Source organism: Rhipicephalus microplus, chromosome 4 (genome assembly GCF_043290135.1).
Source record: "Rhipicephalus microplus isolate Deutch F79 chromosome 4, USDA_Rmic, whole genome shotgun sequence".
In the NCBI taxonomy this organism is placed as follows: Eukaryota; Metazoa; Arthropoda; class Arachnida; order Ixodida; family Ixodidae; genus Rhipicephalus; species Rhipicephalus microplus.
In genome coordinates, this window is record NC_134703.1 from 209,035,469 (window position 1) to 209,058,544 (window position 23,076).

The window sequence follows — 23,076 nt, forward strand, 5'->3', positions numbered from 1 at the left end:
TCATTATATCTCAAGTTATTCTCAACAACTATTTGCTAGAATGTAACTTGGCATCATATTTAAAGTTTGTGGTGGGCACATGTCACTGTTAGTCCACTTTTCCTGAAGAGATACATTCTTTGTGCTTAAATATATTGCTTACTTATCGACACTTTTTTATTTATCTATTTATTTCATTACCCACAGCAGCAATTGGCATTACATTGAGGGAGCATTTATGAAAAGTAGAATACAAAAAATACATAGCCAAACAAATAATCAAAGTCACCTGAATCACAATCTGCAAGAGAAATTCATATATAAATTGGAACATGTTCTAACATATAAATCGGAACAATTCTAACATGAAATAAAACTAATATTTGGGAGTGTAGAGGCAATGCCAGAAGGCAGCTGGTTCCATCTTGTAATTTTTTTTGTAAAAATCATTTTGAAACACGTCAGTCTTGCATGCGATTATTCTTATCTTGAACCTATGGTCAACACGGTCTGAGACATAGTACGGTGCAAGTAAATATTCCGCTTTATCGATTCCGACTTGACAAAAATAAATAGCATAAAAGAACCCAATTTGAGTTTCGTAAAGATATCTTTCAGAGTGTGTTATGTTTAAAACTTTTCTCGTGTGTCAATGGAGCGTCCATAGTCAGTCAAAACGAAATATTGACTTGCTATTGACCGTATGAACTGCGTGTGCATTGAATAACTTAAATGAGTTGATAATCAACTTTTAAAGAGTTCGGTCGAAAGTGATTGGTATGCAAGCTTGTTATGTACAAGTATTGTGACTAATGACCTATAGAACGACAGCTAAAACTGGTGTCAATAGGTCTCTGTGTGCGTGGGAACGGAGGCATTTAACAATATTTCTTGCCAACGGGACACTAAAAATGTTCTTTGTAAACGTAATCCACACTCCATTTTGCCAATAATGCATCATTAATGTAACAGTGGTAAAGAGCTCATTCTGCAAAAATTCCGGTGTAGGCATCGGTGGCTCTCCGTGAAAAATCGTCTTGTCAATGATCGAAAATTCAGAGAATGCAAATAAAACAAATATTATAAATTTTCGGATATGAGTGATGATCGAAATCATGCAGGCAATTTGCATGGCATGCAAGTGCTCTACAACACAGCTATGCATCTGCTTGGAAATAAAGCATGAATAACTTCCTCTTGTTGTAAATGCAAGGAAAATAACTGTCATGCTTAACAAATACATGTATCCTGCATACAGGTTTCACAACACAACATTTAATATCGCAGCTATATTGCATGATACAAGCGTGCATTGTCATCAAGCATCACAACACGTTATTACCAACGTGACTTCGCGGTCTAAAGACAGCCAACCATTACAAAAGGCACACTGGTTACTGCACGTATTCCCTCACGACTGCGTAGTCGGTGCATAAAGTTCTAAAACATTTTACACACATTATATTGAGAAGCACGTTCTGCTGGGCGAGTTAGTACTTCATCTTAACTTAGTTGCGCGAAAAAATTTGAAGTGTGAAAGGAAGACACCTAGACACAGCGCACACTAACAACTGAAACTTCATTGGAGAAAACAGACATATGTATGCGGTTACGACAACACGTGAGGTGGAAAAAAATGATTAGATGAGCAGACATCTGATCATTTTCTTTCACAGTTGGACATCGTGTGATGGACGGCACTGCGCTGTCATGTGGGAAGTATTATTTAGAATTTATTTATATAATTGTAGATCACAAAGCTTCTCTAAAGGAATTAACAACCATTCTCTAACCAATCATCATATTGTTGAGAGTGTGCTGCGCGCCCTTGTTTGGAATACGGTAGTTAAAGCTAGATTTAGTGACACGGTATAGTGCGGGAAATCGGAGAGGCGTATTTCATAAACAAAGCTGGGGATTCATGTGTCACGTAACTCTCACTTATGTTGCTTGCTACTGAAGTAGCTTTCCTGGAAGCGCATCATTTATACAATCTGTCTGCTCATCTAATCCTTTTCTTTCACCGCACGTGTTCTTGTAACCGCATATATACGTATGTCTGTTTTCTCCAACAATGTTTCAGTTGTCAGTGTGTGCTGCATCTAGGTGTGTTACTTTTGTATTTTAATTTTTTCGCGCAACTCAGTAATTACATAATATTTCTTGTTCTTTAAACTGTGTTACCCGTTTTTTACACAAAATGCATTCATGTGCGAAACCTTCATTGAGACACTTTCAACCTTCTCAATTACGCAGTACTATTCCACAATTAAATTTGTTCAAGTAGCATCATGCAATAAAGAGTACACACTAAGTGATTGAATTACACACAAGAAACATGATCGATACTGCTATCACGTTCAACTGTGAAAAACGGAGCTTAACGGTCCCCCAGTTTTTTCACACAGTAGCAAGTTCTAATGCATCATACCATTTTATTTGTCGGCTTGCGTAAAAATATCTACAGTGCTCACGGAATAAAACGTGACATCACATTATTTTGTGTAACTATGTATGCGGGTATGCGCAGTTCCTCAAGACAACCACGCGATGTTGCGACATCAGTAACGATAATGTCGCCTGTGATGTACGCATTCCAGTCAAATTTACACTTATATCACCCTGATTGTAGATGGCGGAGACGAAATTACGGGCTATTTTTAAGTTTTTCCATTTGGATCCGTGACATTGCACCCTGTTTTGAAGAATCAAACTAGCAACAAAATTTTAACTGCGTGTCCTTATCAAAACACACGTAAATATAAAAACAAGTGGAACGTAGACGAAGAAAGATAAATTCAAACGCAAGACAAATTCAAACGTGGGCTCATAAATCTCATGACACCCTTGGAGTTGGAGATATGCAACTCTTTTTCATTTGTAATTGCGCAAGTTGTAATTTATCCTTGGTTTTTCCTCAAGCGTTAAAATGAGAAAAATACAACACAAGTATATTTACATCAATATACTTATGAAAAGTACAATGGCACAAAACCAACATTTTCCTGACGTAGATTTTTTGAATAAATAGAGCACTGTCTGGATCAAGTGAAAACAAAAAGAAAGTGTTGTCATATCGCTTAAACAAAACAGCCTAATGACGTAACCACGATTAGCATAAAGTTATTTACTCAGCAAGCATGCAATGTGGTATGTTTTCGAGTTATCATAATATTTATGAACAACGTGCGAAGGTAATGAAAATGATGAACTTACCTTAACATTTAACCGAGACTTGTCTTTAAAGGAGCCTGTTAATCCTGATAACCTATTCACACCTTAAAGCCACCACGTGCATTCGTACTGCTTTAGGAAGAAGTTTTGAAGGAACGCTTGCCCGCAAACGTGGGTATCCATTTTCTTCTCGCACGAAAAGTTGACGATCGCCAATCCAGCAGCATACAGACGCACACGCACACAAAAACACTTCCACGTCCGTCCACAATTTCGCCAAGTACAGCGAAGTAGATTCCTGAGAGCTGCGCGATTATCTTGTGTAAATTGGAGCAGTAGTTGAACACGAAATAAGAGCAAAAGGAATGAAAATTAACAAACTCGATCAGCACAGCACCCATGACTCCGGCGAGCAAAAAAAAAAACAACAATGACGCGGACGGATACAGTGCACGCAGGCTTGACAATGAATATTGCAATGGACGCTACATTACTCCTTGAGATCAATGATTTACGCACTTTTCACTAGAACTAAATTTTCCTGAGCTTATTGGCGAACAACGTTTCATTTTTTAACTATTATTGACGCAATGTTATTACCATACGACTGAATGTTTGTGCAAACTATTTTCTTCGTCGTTACTTGAAATGGGCCGCGGCACTCTCTTTCCTGCTCTGTCCACAGACTGGTGTAAGCCACGGCAGGGCTTCACGGTGCCTACGTGCGCTCCTTCTAACAACTTTCTCCGAATTGTCCACCCATGCGATGGGCGCCCTTTTTTGTATTTTTTTTACTGTGCGCACCCCTTGCAACCTAGCAGTCAGGCGAGTTTTTTCGTACAATGGACTTCAACTTCCTTCCGCGGGCCCAGAAAGCTGCACGTGCAAGTCCTTTGAGACAGGCATTCCGCGGAGCTGAAATCGCTGCTTCGTGTACGCTGGCTACGAAGACGCGTTTCAGCCGAATTATCATCTTATTTCGCAAGCATTTATAATGATAATAATAATATTCAATCAACCAATAATCAATCAATCATTTTTTAACCTACCCAAGAACAACCATAGGGTCTTTCATGCTGGCGCGCGCGAAAAGAAAACAAAAACAAACAATACATCACAGACTGTCCACAGAAATGCAAATCAATAAAAAGAGCAAAGACGAGCAGTCGAAAAGAAATCAACGCACAATGAAAACAACAAATAAAAGAGTAGATATTTATGGAATGGGACTGAAAAATAATGTAGAATATACATAACCGTGCCGAAGGCTTCCTGAAAGACGGAAAAGGGAAGAATCTGTGCATGTGCAAAGCTACGTTAGGACAGGGCAGCCCTCACTGACAAAAAGAAAATGACTGTAGACTATGAAAAACATAACGAATTAAGAAAGTTGACGTTATATAGACTCAGTATTCTGCAAAGGATAGAGTGTTGAAAGAAGCTGGCAGGTACATGCAACGGTCGATTCTCTCTCGATAACTTACGCGGAGTTTCAAAATTATTACAACCGAGAAGGGCAGAATATCTCACCCTGAACTAGCTTGTAAAGAAATAACAGCTCAGCGCGATTTTGCCGGCCGTTAACTGATGGCAAATATAATATTCTAGCAGTGTTGAAAGGATTCTAGTGAAACAATGAGGGTAAATGCTTATGAAATTTTTCTGGACTCACTCAGTGGCGCTACTGCTGGATTTAGCAGGGCCATTCCAAATCAAATATGCATATGTACTCAAATTGACGACGACATATCGCGGTGTACAATTTGTAGAAGGCTGTAGGAGAACCGGATTCTCGCGAGATGTTGAGCCAACAGGAAGAGAATGAAGGCCTCGCATGGCAGCACATTTAATGCAAGTCGAAAAAATTCAGCATGCTATCAAAAAGAACACTAAGATAACTGATCTCATAAAACTTACATAACGACACAGTATGACAGCATATGAATTCGCTGTTGGACGTTTTGCGAAATACAACAACAACAACAACAACAACATTAATAGTAATAATAATAATAATAATAATAATAATAATAATAATAATAATAATAATAATAATAATAATAATAATAATATTAATAATAATAATAATAATAATAATAATAATAATAATAATAATAATAATAATAATAATAATAATAATAATAATAATAATACACTCATATCATTCTGACATGTCCGAAAATATCTAGCCATATTGAATGAAATGCCAGTGTCCGGGTGCCCATGAATCTCTATACGCGAGTGTACACTTGTCAGTTTGGTGGGTATGTACCGGCATACATATCTTATAAGTGCACTACCGTATTGGTGTTGAAAGGATATGTTTGCAAGCAGTTTGAATCGTTACGCGCCTGCACAGCAAGGGGCTGTTTACATAATGTCGAGTTTGGCTTAGGTATCACGCCAGCCCGCAAAAAATGTGTCATACTAATTGTATTCCCAAGGCAATGTTTAGGCTAATCCTGATGATGGCACGTGCGCTTTAGTGACCTCGACCAAGTAATGATACACCGACCCAAAATAGAAGTTTTGTGAATTCGGCAGCCTACGTTAAATGTTGCTATAAAGCTTCAGCATTTCATTACATGACCCTAAATATGTATCACGTGTGAGTCAGTTGCACCTTTCTTAACGTACATGTCTATGACGTGAGATTTATTTGACGCTTGCAAACATTACACTAAATTAATTGTTCACTTGTGCAATCAAAATTTTCGATAAATTTACTATGTGCACGGCCAGGAACATTATACGTAGCCAAAGGAAACGCAAGATGTATTTTTGAAATAAATTAGTACAACTTCCATCTTGAATGTAATCATAATAGTGCCTGCAAGTTGAATTCACGTAAGTTCTTTTTGTTTTTGAAAATACTCCCTTAAACATTGCACTGCGCATGCAATTATAGTAAATGGCTGCTGAAAGCAATCGCAGATGAGGGGTCAACAGGATTAATAGAAATCTTGTTATATGAAGGGAGCATATCGCCATCAAAACTTTCAAATAATCAGAAATTTTGTCCACCGATGTGGAAGCTAAAAGTGCATTGAAATTACTATTTCTTGCTGCCACTTTAAACAATGCATTAATGTGAACAATATAGGTTGCATGCATTTTGTCTTTACATAATACTATATAGGAATGCTCTATAATAATAGCGAGGTTCGGAAGCTTCAATACGTTTTGTGACTTGACACGATTCCTTCCTCGTAAAACATGTCTGCTCTTGTATACATTATTTACGTCGTAATAATTGCAACTTATTGTTTCAAACCTAAATGCCATGAAAAATGTACGAGTTAAATTACACGAATGCATGCATATATGCATTCAACTGAGTTGCAACTATCACGTACACAAATCTGACCTGAAATTTCGGTTTTTTGCATGGCAGAAACAAAATATATATTTAATACTCCTATTGGTATGAAAAATAAGCAGGTCAGCTTTGTGTACAAATTGTTATATATTACAATTCGCATAAAAGTGTGATCACGGTGCTAAATATATACGTGGTTCATCCCAAATAAGAGAGCACTTCCACATAAAAGGATCCACTTGATATGTTATATATGGTGTGGCCGTGCCTTATTTGGCCGGATTTGACTCCTTATATGGGCCAACCGCGTCATATATGGCCGTATATAACCCCATACATGAGCCGACTCCGCCAGATATACATCCATATATGCTTATATGTGGCCACATATGCTGCCATATATGCTTATATCTGGCCACATATGCTGCCATATATGCTTATATATGGCCAGATATAACTTATATATGGGCCATGTATGGCGTTTCCGTAAGGGATAGCATCGCGTGTGTATTCGCTCAGCGGACGTGTAGTAACAGGAAGTAAAGTGTCCAGTGGTTCAGATCAGGGCCATACATAATAAAGGATGAATATCATAGTGCGAGAAATTGCGGACGAATGTCACGTGAGGTATAGCGAGATCCCCTTCACGGTGGCCAGACGAGACGTATACATAGAGAGCATGTCCGTGAGGGCTCGATTGAGACGCTCGGTGAGACCGTTTGTTTGCGTGTGGTACGAAGCAATCAATTTGTGCTGTGTTGCCCTTGAGAGCATAACTCGGGTAAAAATGCTCGGCCGCGATCAGCAAGCAATTAGCAGGGAGGACAATCCATGGTGTATAGAATGACATCGTGGAGCAAGCAATCAGCAACGTCGGTATCAATGCTGGTAGATCGCTCAAATGATGGCATACCTAAGTTTTTTTGTTGTTGAAATTATTCAACGTTCGCAGTTCTTTCTGGTGTCACTAGAGACTTGAGTTATATATTAGGTGTTACTTTTGAAATAAAATTAGTTGCGAGTGTAGCGAATGTCGTGTTTCTTCTTGTCATTTGTGTACCCGTCGAATTTGCGCTACTGCACCTTATGTTAAATTGATACCTCACCAACTAGCCCAGCTCCGAACCTTACTGATGTCCCTGGGGGCATACCTGGTTTAATTAGTAACGGCGACCGGTTTGTTGCCAGAGGGTGACTCGGGAAAACGACCGAGAAGATCTATAGCGGCACGAAAAAAAAAAAGGTTGAAGATCAGCTGAACAGGTACATCGGAGGGTGCGGCAGGTCGCTTTCGACGTTGGCATTTATCGCAAGAGCCCATGGACGTGTATACCATCGAACAGACCGGGCGCGGCCGCACCAAAGGAAGCCGCACCGTACTCGAGTTACGCCCAGGTGGCCCGCAGTTGGTTCGTCGTGAAGGTTATGCAGTACCGTTGAACGCATATCTTTAGGCACGTATAGATGTAGATCAGGACCTGGACGGTACAGCGTGCCGTTCAAGAGGACGAATATGCGAAGAGATCCGTCGTTCGTTCCAAGTGGTCAATGAGTGACAGGAAGGAAGCATTGCGACGCTGTTCGTCACCAATACGTTTTGAGAGACGCTATTGCCGTAAGTCAAACCCAGCACGTTAGACCTTCCCGATGTCTACGTGCACCCTATACCACAGTTCAGACGCTGCAGCCCCCAATCGTCGTCCCCTGTCACCCGGTCAATACAGCCTTGGCACTTTTCCTCGCCGACTTTCGCTCGCAGCAGGAATTTTGCATCTTATGGAGGTGAAACTGCGAAACCATCGATGCCTGGAAATTGACGCTTACAGACTGCTTCATGTATATAGGAGTCGACAATGACCGCCCTCGCTGACAGTCCCTGTCCAAGATGAGTGCTCCTTTATGCCGCTGCCTGCAGAATATTATGACGCCGTCTACGACTCCGGCGATACATGTTGCTTTTGGTGGTACATTTGGAAGTAATGTCGGGTAAACATTGGCGATCGTCACGCCGTGATCCGGTCCGCATAATTGCTGGTTGCCCTCATGAGCTCACAGTTGGCCTTGATTTGTTTTCGGCACACTCGATCTTAGCTGATTGTTCTTCGGGTACAATCTCCCACGATCTTCCTCTTCAGCCAGAAGACTGTGAAAAGCCCGTCCGCAGCTAGAGCCCAATCGACCGATTTCGTTCACATATATAACACCCAGCAGTCACCTGTATGTGTTTGTCGTCAACTCCTCCACTTCGCGACAATGACTATATACGTCACCACACCGAAAACGGAAAACTGACGCGCATTGTTGCTGGGTTGCTACACACCAGCATCATTAGAAGCGAAGCCGGCCGACCACTGGGAAGACCCACAAAAAATAAGATTCACTTATGAACAATTTTTATAGCTATTAGTAAAAAACAAAACTATGCCGCAATCTGAGCGGACAGTGATATATGTAAACAGGAACAGAAAGACGCGAACGATCACAGCACACTCGAGTACACCAAGCGGCGCCTCTTGCGTGAGCTTCACCATGTTACAAGTTATGGACAGCCCATCATAATGCAGCAAACTTATTCACCCCTCACGTCCCTCACCCGCGGAAGCAGCCCATATAACCCCGGGAAAAGTATACTAACCCCCGTATTCAGAAACGCTCCTTGACTTGAACTTGACTTGTCACCGACATCAATGCAGCACAAACGGGTTTCGAACGCATTGCCCCTAGGTGGTGCCAAGGCAGCACAGACGCACAGATGCGTTTCAAACGTGCTACGTTCAAGGCGTTTTCAAGTCAAGTTTAAGCAAAGGAGCGTTTCTGAATACGGTGGTTAGAGCTGCTTTGGTGCGCTTTCGCTTCGAGTGAGCTTCATAAGTGCGCGAAATCACCCGGTATACGTTTCCGAGCATCACAATGCATCGTTTTTTCGGCAGCTTAAAAATGACATTGAAGGTGTCTGTCAGTTGGGCTTGCTGGTAAAGTTGATGATGAAACAAGCACAGTATGCACAGAGACTTACATAGGACATTATGCAAGCTAAAAGGAGGCCCGGTCTTAGCTGCCAGCCTCAACTTCGTGACAAAACTATAACCTACAAGCACGAGAAGCAACCTGCAATGCTTTTTTTGAAATCAGAAAGGAAGCGCGACACCCAGACGTCTGTTCTGCTAACAGATTCTGAATGAGTGGTTTTTTTTTTTGGCGTAACAAGACTGTTTTTTTTTATTTTGGCAGGTAAACGCGTACTTCTCTGCTGTATGCGATCGTTTATTTTATAACGGTGTTTCATTGATTCATACTGTTTCTGATAACAAAGGTGGTTTGTGGTGACGTGCATTCGTGTGATGCAACTATATAAGAATGCTCTTTTGGAGAAAAAAAATCTGTAGCTAGAAAGCACTTTATTCTGTGTCCATTATAAGCCTTCATACATATTACGCTTGCATCGGCATTTGTATAATTGTTACCCGGCACCTCCACCAGATGTCACGGTGTCACGACGTGGACGAAGGGAGCATACTCGTTGTTTAGAAGAAACTGTTTAGTCGGATGAGCTTGTGGCCAGGAAATTGATGGTCGGATTCTAGTAATACACGAAAACTGATAACGGTGAACAGAGCATCAGCCGTCGGTCAACTGACAAGCGGCGATGCGCGGGGGCATTTACACATATATCGTCGAATCTTCCAGCCTTATCACTTGTCTTCGCGCAAGATCTCGAATAATATCGAGTGTTCACGCCTTGCGGACAATCTTGACAGAACGATCTACAATGATCGCTAACCTTCTTGAACAATGAGGCACAATTTTCACTGAGAATTCCTGATACCCAGGCTTTGTGAGTTAAATTTGAATTTAACAAAAGTGAAAATAAGAAACGTGCGTGGCATTATGAACTAAGCCTAGCTTCGTTTAAAAATTCAGTAGAGGCAGCTAAATTTGGATGGCCAAACTTTTTTCTGCCATCGACTTAAGTATCTATACGGTGGAAAATGAAGCTCGAAGTTACGCTATATGGACTACGATGAGATAGGCGCTCTCACTGCCTCCACACACTTGGGGACAACCATTGCTTGCTAAAAGAATAAAAGAACACACAAACTACTGGTAAAGAAAACGCTTCCATTACCGTTCCGCATGGTCGCTGCATGTGACTGCTTGTTCTTATATAATGTCTGTCAGTTCTCAAGCTCTGAATCTGGCTGCAGTGCCTCCTTTCTTTAGCACCCTCTTCTCTTGCTCTTTCTCGCTTATCGCATAGCGTTCGCGTGTTCTTTGTGGTCATCGGGTACAGAACCCTTCATGTGTTGCCTCACCACGGTAATCATATGAAGTACATTTTTGTTGCGTTGTGTGCAGATCTGTGGGGCAGCATCTTGCATTTTTCCTGTTACAATGTAGGCGGGCACGCTGGCTCTGTGAGAGATATGGTGTTTTGAGATAGCGCGTCACCGTTCGTAGAGCTGTGCGGCCAACCAATGGAAAAGCGTCATGCACTGTGATGCTCGTGCATGCGCTGACTCGAAAAGCATTTTAAGGCGGCTTCGAGCCACAAAGCACCAAGGAACAAATTTGACAGAGAGGGGAACATATCAACTCCGCGAGAAAACGCTCGGACAAGCCTAAGTCGCATCACTTCCTGACAGTAAGTTTGCACTGGCATTGAAAAAAAATCAAGAAGGCGCTGATCGGGCAGAGAAGTGGAAATTTCAATGATGGCCTTCACATTTTGTAATGAGTATCAAATGACCAATTTAAAAGCAAACGCAATCAATTGTCTTATTAAAACAATACATTGTATTATTTCCTGCTGCAAACGTTTTTGTTAAGACGTCTTCAAGAACAAAAAATAAAGTCATGTTCCCGAGTATCGCAATATCACGTGTTTCCAGCGTAAATGATGCACTGTAGCTTCTTGCGATATCGCGCGCATTACCTGGGTTGTTGACCCACTCCTGCAGTGCCTTCTGCAACCTTCTAACGTGAAGAGGCTTGCTGGCCATGCCCACGAGGGCCATGATCTCCAGGAACTCTTCTTCGCCCGCTTCGCACAATTGCTGCACGTCATCACCTCCTGCGTATGCGTCACATCGCTTATGTATACCACACACTGAATGAAAAGCTCGTCATGAACGGCGCACGTGATTTGTCAAACGGCTACCGTGAGAGCCCGAACACGATGACAACCACTGAATGTGCCAGAGGAAATGAGTGGAACTCCAGAGAATGGGAGTCCCCCATGCATAGGCTGATATTCACACACGTCTGTTTATACTTGCGATCTTTGCAGGAATCTACACTCTTAAAAAACGTTAGTAAAAAGGTAGCAACTGCAAGCGAATAGGTAGTAACTGCAGCAGTTACTACCTTTCTTTGACCGTTACTACCCTTTGCTACCTGTTTACTACCTACGTTAGTAAACAGTTAGTAACTGAAACGAAAGAGGTAGTAACTGCAGCCGTTACTACCTTTCTTGTCCCATTACTACCTCTTTGGTACCCGGCTTTTGACTATCTAATCCAAAATAGTGTGTGAATGCGATTCTGATCATTTATGAGAGTAATCGTGTCAACGTACTATCATTAAACAGAAAAATGACGCAGAAGGTATACATAGATCAAGAAAACACATTTCGTTCTAAATTACTCAACCGAGATATGTAAACTTCATTCTGATACTGTCTAAACGGAGAAGTACAAGTTAACGATTCATAATCAAGTGCTACACGCGCCGTAATAGACAATTACAACAAACTTGTAAACTACAGCAAACGTTAACAAGACCGGCAAATCAATATAACCAGATGGTCACAATTAGCCTCGAGGACAGTCGCAGTTATTTTACTGCGGCGTGTCTCCAAATATCATCATTGTTTTGGTGCGTCGAACCCCCAAAACGATTATTACCTTTTAAACGCTGATATATTAGTCGTGTGAAGCATTCAAATGCACTGAGAATGAGTTTAGTACTTTGTTCCGGCCACTGTACATAATGCCTTTTTGTTGCCATTTTATAATAGATAAATATAACATACAATGTTTTATAAGTAAGGCCGATTATATATAGGTCTTGTGCTACGTCACCAAACACACGTAACCAAGTAGCACAATATGGTGCTATAGGTTTATATTTCTTATAACTCCTCCTGTAACGCAAGTGCTCCTCTGTGCCAGACATGCTCCTGCGAAGTGGGGGCTATATATACCCCACGCTTACATTTTACTGCATGTATACGCGAAAAATAGTGAACCTGTTTGGTCTATATTCATGGCACACCACACTTCTTACCCGACTTAGTCTAGTAATAAGGCATTGATTAGCCAACATTAGCAGTGGAGAAATATGCCCAAAGTAATGAACTATATATAGGTTGCATCGGTTACTACTTTTTTTGAAACCTTTAAAAGTTACTACCCATGGGCAGTAACAGCTAAGGTAGTAACAGTTACTAACTGCTGGTAGTAACAGCAGAGGTATTAACTGTTACCACCCTCGCCGTTACTAACTGCGCTTACTACCAGGGTTGTAAAATATGTGAGAAACCATTACTACCCCAAAGTTAGCAAGTGCTACCAACTTTTTTCTAAGAGTGTAGCAGAAAAACTTACATAGCTGAGATAGAGAAACATGTTCGTTTCAAACATTCCTACACTTGGATGCCTATGGAAATGACTCTGAGCGTATAGAGCTATATACGCAGCTTTTACTTAAATAAACGCATTTAGCATACAAGACATTTACCATAACAATTATCACCGCGTTACATCAATCGCAAGAGCGTTTGCAGCCACTCGTATTCCGTTCAATGTCTGCTGGAGCTGTGTACACAAACAGAAAGTGGTGCGAACGCAGGAATGTAAGGGTGATCAGTATATTCCAAATCATTTTTCATTCACTTAAAACGCCTTTTGTATTATTAGAGTAAACGGAAGATATTACACGTATGTACGTAAGTACACAAGACATGCATCGAATACATTGTACAGCACACTATCAAGGATACAAAAATGCAAGGTACTGTAACTGATGCAGCATCCACTATACATAATGACGTTACGGCAAAGAAAACAAACTACATTGGTCGCATTCACTGTGACGTAAATACGTGAAGTTAATTAACGGCATAACACATAAAAAGGACATGTTCACGTGGAAGGGTACGGTGAGAAATGCAATCCTTAATATAGCAGTGAGCAATGCACAGAACAGAATATACGTACGCTAGAGAGATCACCTCTAGTAGATATCACTGTTTCTCGAGCGTGGTAAACATACTTGCAATTAAAAGCTTGCGCGAGAACGACAGCGAGCTATACTAAAACTTCTTCGAACCATGCATTTTGATGAAATATCCGTAAACAGCAAGGGGTTTATGTGCGTGATCATACAATCTAAAGAAACGAATGCTTCAGAGATAGCACTTTTAATGTTGCAAGTATTAATATGACCACGTTGTGATAACACGAGGAGAAGAATTGGCAGCCTATCAGCATGCTTCGCGGCAAATTTCGTCGAAAGGCGGTAGTGTTCGTGTATAGCGTCGCACTTTCAGCGCAGCTTAAGAAACACCATAGGATCTTCAGAATTACGTATCTATGTATTTTCTTGTAATTGGACACACCACCTATTACTTACGCATTCATGTTGTGCTCCAGATATGCATATTTGCTTTTTCATCGACAATGTTCACAGTTCACTATGGCTGGACGTTCAGCAAGTGTTTAAACATTAGCCGGGTGGCTGAATCGTGTGACGTACGGACAGATCGAAATCTCTGCATACAAGCATCCAAAGATAGACGTTGGTCTTTAATAATTATATCGCCACACCAGAACATATCCAGACGGCACTCAGCCAAGGGTGTATCACGAATCCTCTTCCGGACATAAGTGATAGGCACAGAGGGTAAGCGCGAGGCAAGGCCTTTGGTACACTCATGGCGATAAATAAAGTTATACCACAGAACACCGACCATCTAGAGAAGGGAAACTAAACCATTGACAGTGCAACAAAAATAAGGGTAGCGGTGGTGTTGTGAACTATCTGACCTAGAGATGGCGCTGTGAAAACTATCATGCTCATTGAGCTGGGGCAATATGGCGCCAGCATTGGTGGCGGGTACGGGTGGTCGCGGTGTGCGCCTGCATATTTATGGGCGTTTATTCGCTACTATTCCTGGGTAGTATTCATGTGCACAGCAGCCTAACATTACTATAAATATTTATGCTGTCGCCAGGTGACCGAGAGGCCTCGACTGGCAAGAAAACACGCCAAGTAAGTTTACAATGTTTATTGACCATCGTGAATGTAGCAGTATACATGTAAAAAAGTAACACTGTCACTCACAGGATTGAACAATACATACCAAAAACAGTAATAGCCATCGATTTAAAAAAATACCTGCTCAAATTGTGCAAATTTGTTTCTTGACTTATTTAGTCAGACAACAATATTTACACTGGACACCCCTTGCGCAGTAATTGGTACCGAGCTGCCCGTTGTCTTTCTCACCACACATGGCCTCAAAAAGTGCAGTGTCAGTAGGGTTAGTCTGAGCCGCAATATGATATTTTGACAACCCACTGGCGAGAGGCCCATCGCGTTGAATAAAAAAAAAAGCGTCGCTGTTGTGCTACGTGTCCCTCTGTATTTGTGCCTGGACTTTCGATCGTTTTCCAACAAATTCAGACCAACAAGATTAGATCCAGTAGTGATAAACACGTGTATTCTGTTAACACATTATTTACAGAATCATATTGAAAAGCAAATTTAGTTCACGTTTTAGACGAGGTAGAAAGGTTGCAGTGACCGACACTGTAATTGAGTAAGAGTTGGCAAATAATGAAAACCTTAGCCTGAGTCAAACATTTAAAGGGACGCAAAGTCAAATAACAACTCACGTCAGAGTGAAATCTCATTGTATGAAACACCTAAAACGACAATATCATCAACAGCAGTGCCCTTCTAACCAAGAAATTAGGCTAAATGCACAATACTTGCGCCACAGCAGGACATTCTCAAAATGATATTGATGACGTCAGAGAAACCGCGTACAAATATTGACTAGTAATCAGTCTAGCTGTACTAAATAAAGAACCTTACGTGCATCAAGACACGCAATACATTCAAGAATCGTCCTCCTCAATGACAATACGCACCTCAGTCATGACCGAAGATCCAAGATTTTTGATTGGGAACTTCCCGCCCTTCTGACCCACCACCAACTCTTCTTTAACTTTATACTTATGTCCAGTGAGAAATTAAGGATCACTCTTGGCAACAGGTTTGATTCCAGGGTTTTTTTATGCAGAGACACTAAACAAACTACTGCAGTGGTACGAAAAGTCCCAAGAAGTTGACAGTGATTCTGCATAAAAGTGACATAGGTTTTTGCTAAACTAAGCCCGCTAATGAAAAACTTTTGTTTATGAATATTTTCTTGCTGGGAACCAAACTACCCTTATTTTTTGAATGAATCTCATAAAGCTGAGCTTTTCATTGAAAGAGGAATAAAAGAGTGTACTTTTTGAACCAATGGTATATATAGTCATCAAGACAGTGTTCCAACGATGGACGATGGTAGAAGCTAAATTCATATTTTCATTCCTCATTACTTCCTAACTGCCTGCCTCACTCTTAACATTGACGTCACAGAAAACTAGCCCTTTTGGCTACATCGTTCACAGAAATATCAAGAAAATAGCTCTTTGTATACATTCAAATCATCAACATGTATAAACACTGGCCAACTCTGATCATACCTACTGAGAGCACTCAATTATTATTCGGTTGATAATAATTGTACCTTTAAAAATTTCTTGTCATGTGTCAGGTCTTTTACATACAACAAATATTACTACAGCAAAAACTTGTTTTGGAACTCGGTTAATTACTAGCTAAAGTTATATTCAAAATCCCATCTTGTCCTGACAAAGTCCTGTGTATTTCTCTGGGAGAAATTTCTCGGTAATTTGAGAACATTGGTATTCACAACAGTTAATTCAAACTGAAAGCCCGTTGTTTTCATCGCTCCTCACAAAAGTCTGTCCAGAGTGGTCACAACACTTTCTAACAGCAAACCTAACTAAGTTTGCTTGAGGTGGAAAACAACAAAACAGCAGCATTTCTCAGCAGATGATATTTCGTATATATGCTAAACTGGCCCCCTTGGGCAAGCTATGAATCATGATCATGGAGCCGCAATTGAAGAAATGTAAGCGAATTGAAATGACTGATTACTCTACATTCTGATTTCGTTAACTCTGTCATGTATTTAAAGATGTTTTGAAGCATAGATATTAACGTATGTTTCAATATTAGGGATCACTGTTCGCGCGCATGTAGGTGCTTGTTTGGGGCGCATCAATGACTCTGTCCACTGTTAGAGCTCCACGAACTTAACTTACAAATTCACTGGCTACAAATGTATAGTAGCACTTAGTACGCGATTTCCCAGACGAGGCTTCCTTGAATGCCGAGCACACATTGTGGTGCAATGCCCGTTCATTCTATATGCCAACCCGAACAATTTCACAGTGCCCTTCGAGTAGGAATTAACCTTTGTGTCTGTGGCTCACATTCAAAAAAAGTTGCTTACACAAATTCAACAGTGACGTACCCTCTCCTCCGGACAGCGTGTCCCAATAATATTGCTGCATCACTTCCGACTCATCTAAATGGTTATTTTTGGTTATTGAACTCCTGAGCCACTCGAGGCTGTTCTTGAACATGCTCACACAAACGCCAGCAATTTCTTGCGGTAAATATAAAGGCTGAAGTGAACTAGAAACGTTTATACAGAAATATTTGTTTCCTGACAAGGCCACAGAACACTTCCTTAGCGAGCCTTCAGCCTTTTCGGTATGGGTCATCAGCGCATGCGCGCTGGCGTCGATGAGGCACGCGCCTCAAGTTTTGGTGGCCCGAACGAGACGACAGGAGTGGACCAAGGAACCTCTGATGTCACAAACGTGCAAACGCCACCCCCCCCCCCCCCACCTCCAATGCAGGCATCCAAGATTAGATTCTGGCACGCGGCGGGTAATTTCAAAAATCGAGCACCACAAGCTTCGATTTCAACGATTGCCACTGGAGCTCGGGGCTCTTCGGACCCGGAAAAAACAAATCACTGAAAAACCGTCTTGAGAGTTCACTGAGTCTTTTGTTGTGGCTAGCGTGGATGATTGAATCTCATATCGCGCATATTGTCGCATCGAGAAAAATGGCTTCGCCCTGTGCCTTTGAGTCAGAAGCCGTAGCATGTAGTAGAAATGTAAAGCCACTATAATAATGCTCAGGCCCAGTGCATTTGTACAAATGATATTCGTTAAATCAGCATACTGAATATAGTTTCTTTTCCTGTTAGAAGTTTCCTGTGAACATAAAATTTACATATGAAAAATTCTTATTGTGAGTTCCTGTAACAAAGACACATTGACTAAAGTTTATAATTGTGTGGTAACGGCAGAGGTGACGTCTGTTACTTTTTCCAGTAATGGTAACGGTAACGCGCTACTTTTTTTTTTTTTTTGAGGTAATGCGTTCATTTTTTGTTGGTGGAACGAGTAACGTATTTAGTTACCTTTTTCAGCAACGGATACAACACTGTCAACAGTTTTCCCATCCCGAGACTTCAGATGGGGCCAAAAATTACTTTTTTGCACACAAAAAATATGTTATTCGGCCATTTGTCAGACTCGCTCGCTGGATTTCGGGCCGATCAGTTGTGCCCTCGCGATCTCCGACGTCAGCGTAGCTCTGGCTGATTGGGCTGGCGCTATGCCATCCTCTGACGCTGATCTTCGACGACATTATAGCTCTGGTCTACTGGACTTGCCCTGCGCCATCTTGTGACGCCAACAAGAGCTCTCACCAGTGGTGCCCAGTCCTCGGACTCCTGCAACCGTGTCCATATTTCTGGTCTTCTCCTTACATCTGTCATTCGTTGTCCCTGCGTCTCGCTCTCTCCTTCCCCTCTCTCTGTCTCTTTACTTTTTAATCCTACCCTTTTAATCCCTTCTCTACCCCCATCTCTCGTGAGCTACCGTTGAGGTGTGCTCCCCCTCAAAGACAGTTACGGGGCTCACTTTTCTCTTCCTTTCATTTCAAATCGTCCCCCCCCCCCCTCTGACCACTTGTACAGTATTTTTAGGTTTATACAGACATGTGATTAAATGAGCAATTGCTATACAAATGTCACGTTGAGAATGAAAATTCATATATTGTGCATCAAACGCTCAAAAAATTTGAAATCGCGACCGCTGAACCAGCATGCGTGTACACTCTAACCTGAAAAGGACGGCAGTGGGGTGTAGCATTGGTCCTTTAAGGTATTAATGGGCTACCACAGATTTTGAACCTATTTTGAATACCTCTGGAAGCAATTTGAAGGGTTTGACTGTTACCCCCCTAGCACTTACTTCACTTGATTTAAATGTTGGTTCAAGTAGAATGCTTCAGTGGGACTAACAGTTGAACCGTCTGTACGAATGAGAAAAAAATTCGGCCCTGCACTTTTGAAGTATAAATTATGTTTATTACAATCTAATCAGCACTGAAGAACGCAGAAGAATTATTGGTCATGCAACACACACACACACACACACACACACACACACACACACACACACACACACACACACACACATATATATATATATATATATATATATATATATATATATATATATATATAGAGAGAGAGAGAGAGAGAGAGAGAGAGAGACGCACTATTATTTCAAAGTAAAACACCGCAAGCACTGACCATTCGCGCTACACTACAGGAAGCGAACTATCGGATATATATAGCACAGTATTTTGACCTCTCTTGTAGTGCCAGTGGGCGACTTTTACTCGGCTTAAAAAAACAATAAACACTGACACCGTAACGTGAAAATTTACATCGGTTAATTTATAGCACCAAAGTGCACCGATCTTTTAATATGGATTCATCTAATCTTCAACACCCCTCCAGTCAGAAAACACAAATTATCAGCTGGCATTTCAATCATGTCCGCTGAACCAGCATTCGCAGTGCTGGTGCACGAGTCCGCAAACACAAACATAGCAGCGGCGCTCATGCCGGAAAGCCGGTGAAGCAGGCAGGCGCCCCGCCGATGCCATCGTGAGGGCTTGCCGACGGCGTCGCTAGGCTTACGAGAAGTACGGCTAAACGCGACTACCGGCGATCGCAACATGCGGCTCTTGTGGAATTTTCGTCGTCGTTATTCTATAGTCACAAATGAACAATATGCAGGTGTCCACTGTTCACATTGATGCAGATGTTTGCATACTTACAGCGACGAGACTGTTCGAAGGCACAGACAGTTCTGTCGCCGTGCTCGTAAGTCGCTCGCTGTGCACCGCGGGCCAATCGATTAGTCGTATCTGCCATCGCCTTCACACTTGATGCTACACAACAACTGTCGCTAGGAGAAAAAGACATTTCTTTATCTGAACTGTCATGCAGGGGAGGTTTTTTTTTTGTGAAATAAATAGTATGCGACGTTTCCTTCGCCTGTGCCCGCAATGCACTCACACAGGCAGCCAGCTTGATACCGATGGCGTACGACTCCTACTTTTTTTAAATATCGCTTTCAAGTTGTGGCCAGTGACTGTGCGGGCACATGGCCGCTGACGAACAGCTTACTTTGATTAGCGCTGTCAGTGTTCTTCGCAGTTCTAATTGAGCACATGTACATGCAACTGCAAGGTGACGCACTCTGTGTTGTTTCTGCCTGGCTTTTTTTTTTTTCCCGGGCCCATGGGAGAGAATCAGGACATGAACACGCATTGAATGTTACATACCAAGGGCTATTTACGGCTGAAAAAAAGCCACGATCGCGAGCTCTATTGATTCCGTGGGACGTCTCATTACTGACACGTCAGCGCCCGTGTTGGCTGAATTCGTCGATGTGCAGGCGAAATGAGTCGGCGTATACGCGTGTGGTGGGCCGTCATATGGAGTTTCACCAAACGATAGCACCGGGATGTCGCATAGCTCAGCCATTTCCTGCAGTGACGCGTCCACGCTTCAACTATTTGGTCGTACTTGCAAACGTCTAACGTGATGCGGCGAGAGCGAAACTTGTTATCAGCTTCAATGAACCGTAAGCGGTATCCACAAGTCATAGTTGGCGTAGCGTTGTGGTGCTAACGACTCGCACAAGGCACCTCCGAAATAGGAGTATATAGGGCCAGGTTTGAGGCCATCTGGTTTTTCACGCTGCCCTATAGTGAAGGTCGCATTCGTAGTCTGGGTCACCAATGAATGTAGCAATTTGAGGCATGCTTCAGAAAACACAGAGCGGTTTACTTACTTACTACGCCCTTGTTTTGGCTCTTACTCACTACGGTCTCATAAAGCCGGTGGTTTATTCTATAACTACCGCATTTCAGAAACCAAATAACGCTTTGTGAATGAATGATTTGATACGCCCACGCCAATGTTCTAATTTCATTTCCCTTCTCTTAAGCAGAATCCCCACTACCACGTTTGACTCTTTATGATGCACCATCAGAAGAAGAAGAGTGTGGCACATAAAATTAAGCCTACACGCGCTGATAGGATGATAGGTAGGCTTGGCCGCCTCCGTTCCGGTCTTCGCAGAGATACGTTGATGACGATTTATCGCATATACGTTCGTCCGATTCTTGAATTCGCATGTGTACTATTCTCTGGTGGACCAGCACACAAAATAAACCCCTAGATTCTCTTGGAGCGGGAAGCTCTTCGAAGTTGTTTAGGTGTGCGAAAATTCACAGCTAACAATGTTTTGTATCAAGAAGCTCCAATACCCACTCTAGCTTGCAGATTCCATGTTTTAACAGTCGAAACCTATTGAAAGTTTTCTGAATACACATTAACAAAGCGACACTTTGTATTCTTTGCGGAGCCTGGTGTCTTTTTCAATGATCATTGATCCCGTGTATATAAAGCACAAGTGCTATTCGTTCAAACACTTCTTTAAATGCTAATATATTCGAGATCACACCATCCGACAAACCAATCGGCTCAGTGCAAATAAAATTTGACGATATCTTCCCAATGAATGCTAAACATTTGCCCTCAAAATATTTCATTGGCTTATTAGAACAACACTTGCCTCAATTAGGTGGTAATATAGTAATTGCAACGAATGCACCTATGAGTGGCGACAAGGCACATGTGGGTATTTTTTCTCTCTCATTATTCTGGTCATTTTCATTACGCCTTCCAGATTATACACCAATATTTGAAGCGGAATTAATGGCCGTTATACTAGCTATTCGTAAACTTCGTGCGACTCATTCAACAGCTGTGATAGTGACTGACTCGTATTCCGTGTGTTCACTTTTATCATCGTCGTCGACATCAGCAGTACTATAAGCTTTTAAATGATTAATCCCAGGAAACATTCGTCTAGTGCGAATGATATGGGTGCCAGGCCATCGTAGTATATTTATAAACGAGATGGCCGACTCACTCGCGCGAACATCCCTTGATCTCCCGATTGTGCCAATCATGCCTCCTACAGCTTATGCAACAGAAGCGAGGTTTAGAAAACTTTCCCTCCTTGAAGACTCATAAAAATTACGATATCAAATCCAGATTTCTCGCACCTGCACTTCCCATGAAATAATAAATGGTGTCCCACGTGTAAATTGGAAGTCTCAATTAAAAATTACTTTGCCACGTACCACCTCTCAATTTCTACTTAAACAGGTCTGGTCTGGTGCCAACCCCTCTGTGCTCAAGTTGTAACGAACCTGAACATAAGGACCATTTTCTTATCACATGTAACCGTTTAAAAAAAATTGCTTCAAAATTTTATCAAAAAAACTAGGAATATCACTTACTACTCCTAATATTTTGTCTTTTGGGCCACTTCATTGGGACACAGCGACAAGAACATCTGCGGGGCTCTCTGCGAATCCCTATATAACACAAGAAGATTACCCTGCTGAGTCAGTGATCAGCTCTCGAATATTACTAGCCAATCTATCATTTATTAGTTAACTGTTACACTGCAATGATTTAACCTTCATAAGAATTTCGTATAACAATTACACCTCAGACATTCAACAAATTGTATTATCTCTCTCCTCCCCCCCCCCCTTTTTTTACATTGCGCCAAATTAGTTTCACTGTCAAAACAAAGTAATCCTATTCCCCTAGTCTAGAAAACCTAAAGGTATTGACTTGCATTAACCACCGGCTTCTTGGCCCGTCCCCCTTGGTGGGTGAGAGCCACAAAAGAAAGGATCAAGCAAAAAAACTCAGCCGTCTGGTGAGCTCAAATCTTCACAATTTCACTTTCTCAGGTTCTTTCATTTTCTATCTCTGTCTCTCTGTTTCTGTTTTTAGGATACTATATTACAAATTTATTTTTTATTCTAGTTATAGAATACTAACAAGCAGTAATATAGATCTTACTGAAAGGTTACACGACGTTTTCTTGGCCAATTTTCCCGAGTGTATATGTGCCTTCATACAGAGAAATGTGGGTATGGTTGTGCGCCGCCGAAGTTAAGGAGCAAAAATGAGTAGATCCCAAAGCTTCGATTAGGTAACGACATCCTGTTCCTAGTGCGTACTTCAAACACTTTGTGCGTGGAACCTTTTCGAG

General features: G+C 41.6%; 1 protein-coding gene across 8 annotated transcripts in view; it reads right to left on the reverse strand.

Annotated features, from left to right (window-relative positions):
- Nucleotides 1-23,076, reverse strand: part of nab (NGFI-A-binding protein homolog) — a 1,065,342-nt gene that overhangs the window by 279,234 nt on the left and 763,032 nt on the right. For all 8 annotated transcript variants that reach the window (XM_075893960.1, XM_075893958.1, XM_075893959.1 and 5 more), the window contains one exon: nt 11,406-11,543. In XM_075893960.1, coding sequence (XP_075750075.1) covers nt 11,406-11,543 — 138 coding nt within the window. The remainder of the gene's footprint in view (nt 1-11,405; nt 11,544-23,076) is intronic.